The sequence below is a fragment of the Copidosoma floridanum genome, unplaced genomic scaffold, assembly GCF_036245765.1.
Source record: "Copidosoma floridanum isolate Cflo_tuat_1 unplaced genomic scaffold, Cflo_Japanese_pri ptg000025l, whole genome shotgun sequence".
Classification (NCBI taxonomy): Eukaryota; Metazoa; Arthropoda; class Insecta; order Hymenoptera; family Encyrtidae; genus Copidosoma; species Copidosoma floridanum.
The window spans coordinates 7,461,822-7,467,381 of NW_028321902.1; the positions used below are offsets into that span (position 1 = coordinate 7,461,822).

A 5,560-nucleotide genomic window follows, 5' to 3' on the forward strand; every position below is an offset into this window, starting at 1 on the left:
AAAAATTAATTTTCAGATTAAATGATTTTAATAAGAGAATTCTCGCACAAACTTTTTTAAGCGTTTGTGAAAGAAATTAACAGTGTTTCCTAATTCACTGTTCGCAATTGATCCATAATGAGCCGTTTGTGTAAACCTATGTTTAGTCAAAAAAGGGAGAAAATAAAGTTGGACCTCCTAAAATTCTACTCCTTTTTTTGTAAAAATGAAAAAGTTTTTATAAATAATTTCGAAAAGAAATGAAACATTACGATAACATTCTTAAAATTTATTCTAAAAAAATACGGAACTGTAACCATAAACTTTTAATGAGATGCCTTTTATTAATACATAAAATATAATTAAACTTATCAGACAATTGCGAGTAAAAATCAATGACTTGATAACAGATGTAATCTGAGAACTAAAAATTTATACTGCTGATGAACGCTAACAAAGTGTATTAAAATTTTGTTTGTTGGTCAGATCATCATAATACTTACTGATATAAGAGCTTAAAACAAAATTTTTTCTACAAAGCTTACTACATAACAGGTATTTTTACAGTAGACTCTCAAGTTATAAGTATCTGAAATGAGTGTTGGACAACAAAATTGATCTTAACATTATTGGACAGTAAATGGACGACTGTAAAAAGTGGATCAATTATTTTATATTATAAAAAGATTGGATTGTGTTTTTAACTTTAAGTTGATATGATTAAAACTATAAGATAAATAAAATCGTTTTAGCTAATTATTTGTAAATAATATAGATTATATAATGAAACGTCATTATTTATTTTTTTTCTTGCTACATTTTCTTTTATTGCCTGTAACAATGAATCATTCGATATTTTTAATTTTTGTTACAATCTGGTACATCGACAACTGACTCAATTTTTACAGGAATCCGGATACATAGAACTTCGTCAGAGCAAAGTCTTGCCTCAATGCTATCCACATCGCACTCATCTGGGATATTATATTTTATAATGAGATGTGGGAAAGCATTTACAGAGTCGTCGTCTTGTTCATTTTTTCTAATGCCCGTTACTGAAATGGATTCATCAGTGACCTAAAATTCAACATATTTTTTTATTAACACTTGGAAGTTTTTACTTCCAAGCATCAGGAAACGTAAAATAGTATACGCACTACGTTTGGAGATTAAAAAGTGCCCTAGATTTCATATTTACTATTTATTTATATGAAGCCTGAAGCATTTTCAACTCACTCGCAAACTGCGTAATGTACTATGAGTGTATGTTCTTCAAATTGTAAATATTACGGCTCCAGTCTTTTACAATCTTAGCAGAATATTTATTGCAAATTTCCAATGTTGTGATGTGTAACGTTTCATCAGTTGGTCAATTAGAAGGAATCAAAAAATTGGCAGTCAAAGGGTAGGCTTGTGATCACCTTGCCTAGAGTATCGGAGTGTAGCTAAAGACGCCATTTGCGGGACCGCATAGATGAAAAAAGCAGTGGAAAGAAAAACGCAGATTCACACGCACATATGTATTTTTTGCATATTACTACACAATGGTCCTCTACTTAAGATAGGCACTCAACACTTTAAAAAGGGACGAGGGAAGGGATGATGGGTGGCCTTCGGTTACTGGGAGGAGGATAAGGGGAAGATAGGCAATTGTGTTCGAGAAAGCCACCTTAGTAAATATTACTATACCTTAAAATCGTGCGAGGCAAGCTGCTCATAAGCCTGATCGTTGGTGGCCAATTTTTTATACTCTCTTATTTACGGAAATACTTACTCAATTAAGAGAAATATTGCCATATCGAAAAGTTTTCGATCATCATTGCAGGATTTTATATAATTGAAAATTTAAAAAAAAAAAAAAACGAGAAAAAGATACAAAGAACTTCATACTTACGACAACGTTAACTGAATCCATGATAAATTCCGTGCAATCAATTTTTTTCACGGCCTACAAATATACCACTTTATTAAGTATTCAAGGAATAAAAAAAATAAAAGTTATACGCCCCAAGGGACAATAGTACGGTATAGTTCCATCGGGTCGTTCGAACACCCCAAATTTGATACCGCACTTTTATTCCGTGTAGCGTACTAAATTTTTTACCTCCCTTCAACAAAATTTTTAAGATAGAGAGCGTAGCAACCTTTCAAGTAAAATTTGCATCATATGCCTTTTATGAAAGTATTTTGGCTAAATCTGCGTATAAATTTTATCCCGAGCCGTGGGCACAGGTAATGAATATGCAATAGTAACAAAACACTTTCGTATGAGCATAGAACGCAAGTTTCACCGGAAAAGAATGTTGCGCTTTCGTTCCTGAAAACAGAGACGAAATGTCGTCTTTTGGAGGAGGGTACAATAAATTTATTATTAATTGATTTCTCGCTTGGGGGTTGGTGAAACATTTCGAATCAAAATGTATATTAATAAGTAAAAACTTAAAAGTTGGCTTTGTTTCACAATGTTTTATTATTCGCAGACAGCTGTTTCGGCAGTTACGCCATTGTCAGATGCTCGACATACACATCGTGTGTGTCGAGCATCTGACAATGGCGTAACTGCCGAAACTGCTGTCTGTAAAACATTGTGAAACAAAGCCAACTTTTAAGTTTTTACTTATTAATATACATTTTGATTAATAAATTTATATTTGAGTATCTAGCTCATGGCCTTACTTTAGCATTGTACTTTGATGACAAATCCACGCTGAGTTCAACATCCAGTTTTCTTGATATGTTGCTAGGAGACGTGATCTGATGACCCATGCTCTTCAAATAGGAATTGCGTATAGTTATCATATCCAGATGACATGAATACATAGTATTTTCTGATGCCGGTCTAGTTGCACCAGTAATCGGATCTTCCCAATCACTCATTTTTATAAAACTACTAGAATATAACAGCGCAAATGCTTGTTTGAAAAAGTCTGAAGAGTCACTGACGAAAACCAAAGTAGATTCTAGTGTTACTAAGTGTCGCGTGCGTGACATCACTGCCGTATTTAGCAAGATACGTGCATCGGTATAGAGCCCACAAACAAAGAAGAACTAGTCAACACTATTCCATGTATATATGATATTTTTTGGGATAAGTTAATCAAACAATAAGTTTGATTTGTCTTTAGATTTAAAAACTTTATTAATGTGTAGAAGAGAGCACGCTTTTTTTCGTATATCATCGCCATAAATGATTTCTGAAATTAATAACGACGCAAAAAATTGCCGTTATCGAAAAGGAATTATAATTGTGCTGATTTGATCAAAACTTACATCAATTTTAGTGATATGATCGATTGAACCTGTAGGACAATTGTAGTACCTTTAAATGTTGCAGACTAACTATTTTTACGAATTTTTTTTATCATTGATTAATATTTTTTACCCAACATTTTTTTTTTTAATAATAACTTTCAGAAATTGTTAATGAACCTCAGGATCTATTATTGCTATATTATATTTTCCTACAATTTTCCTTTTTTTATGTCTGAAGATTATTTCAACAACAATTTTTTCCTAAATTTTGCATTAATTTCATAAGTGTTAAGGAAGTCTGACATTTTTTAATCTTGTTTTTCATTTAATTTTTTTGTAACAGTAAATTTTGCTTGTTTTTAAGATGTACAGAAAGACTTACTATTTTAAGACATTAACTTGAAAGTTACAGGATTATATAATGATAAGGTTTTATATTATAAAGAAAAATAAAGATCTGGAAAATATTATTCTTATATAGTTTTTATAATGTATAATAATTGTGACAACACTAGAATAATAGATAGAAAGGAAATTAAAATCCAAAAAATTAAGTCATATTCTATTACTAGAAGGTTGAATAAATATATATACCAGGGAGGTGAAGCCGTACGTATGAATATATTGTTGAATTGCTTTTACTTATTTATTTTTTATTATATTTTTTTCAATATATTTTTTTCACAATAAATAATTGGTGAACCTCTCGGTCACTCTCTTCTATCCTCTTATTTTCGTTTTTGCTCGGTAAACCTGCACCTACGTTAGTTTTTCCTACAGTATCTTCTAGAATGCGGTTCCCAACTCCAGTTTATTTCTGCCCTTGGATTCATTTTTATTGTTTCCGTGATCATAGCTTCGTTTGCCGCACTCGCTTCGACTAGATGGAATTCCTATTCTTGTGCGTTGCTGCTGATGAGTCACAATACGTTACAATAATCTCTTTTAAACTGACCAATTGCTCGACGGCGTTAGAAAACTCAGAGATCTTCCTATCAAGCGTGTATAATTGACGTTTATAGGTCCTGTGTTTTATTTCCTTTGCTGTACTCCCGTTTACGAATAGCGTGCTCGATGTTTTAACCTCTATTTGCATGTTTTTTTTTTTTTTGTGCACGTACGCCAGTCTCTCGTCAGTTAAGACTAGTGATATTATTTTGACTTCTACTGCAGATTAATCTACTCTTGATATTATTTGTTGAGTACCCTTTAATAATATTTCTCTGTGGTCGGCATCTTTATTTTGTGATATTCTCAAGTTTAAAAGACGTTTTTCTAGGTCTTAAATCTCAAAGTACATCTGCTTGTCACTACTCTTTTTCCCTAAATTTAATGTTCAATTTTATAAATTAGCTATTTTACTTTATTGATTCTCGAATGTACTTAGAGTTATTTAATCAGCTTATAATCTGGCAGAGGAATCACTAATGGTTACTCCAATTGCGTGTATTTCCGGTATCAGAACTGAAGAACTACTGAATAAACTTAATTTTTCTTTACGAATCCATCATAGTAAATATTGTAAATTATTGTATTGTTACTTAATGCCCCTTGAGAATCTGAATTGATTTATGATAAATATTCAAGAATATTATCCCAAGATTCAAAAGTCCATGTGCATGGCTTTCCAGTCAATTCTATTGGCACTGTTCTCGGTAATAAGTAAACGGACACACTATAAAAAAAAGTAAATTGACTGGCTGATATTTCACGAATTTATTGTATTTGACGTTGTTTTGGCCGATTCTGCCGTAGTAGAGACGTCTTCTCTGCTCGTCACGGTCCATTATTCTTTTTTCTTTAAATCAATGCGTCCTTTAAATACAATGAGGCCTCTGTTCGTTAGAAAAAAACGATGTAATTTTATGAAATATACATCCTTATAAGTAAAAAGGAGATAGAGATTTAAAAAGATAATAAATAATATCACATTTGCCATAAAATACGACTATTTTGTCGGTTTTCATAAGTTTCAATTCATAAACTTTTTTAAGAAGTACTATTAATTTTATATGAAATATAATATTAATATTAATAATAAAAATCTGAGTAAGCAAAAAAATGTCAATGGGTTTTTTATGTTACGTTAACTTAATATCTTTAACTTGCAAAGAAATGTTATTGTTACTGGTATTATTATTATTATTATTATTGTTGTTCTTTTAATGATCATTGCCTGCTCTATGTTGATATGTATTAAATCATACCTTAATTTCAAAATCATAACAAAAAGAAAGAATAAAAAAGACTTTTACTTAAAGTCCATCCTCGTGACCCAAAATGCTGAGCCTATCTTCCGTTTAAGATGGTCCGAGTAGTACCCCCACGC

At 31.3% G+C, this 5,560-nt stretch overlaps 1 protein-coding gene across 1 annotated transcript; it reads right to left on the minus strand.

Annotated features, from left to right (window-relative positions):
- Positions 1 to 837: 837 nt before the first annotated feature.
- Positions 838 to 2,856, minus strand: LOC149373975 (uncharacterized). The gene is made up of 3 exons (XM_089595506.1): positions 2,656 to 2,856; positions 1,874 to 1,927; positions 838 to 1,056 (listed from the first exon to the last, which is right to left on the minus strand). Exons 1-3 carry the CDS (start codon positions 2,854 to 2,856, stop codon positions 838 to 840), a joined length of 474 nt encoding a protein of 157 aa, XP_089451632.1.
- Between the last annotated feature and the right edge of the window lie 2,704 nt (positions 2,857 to 5,560).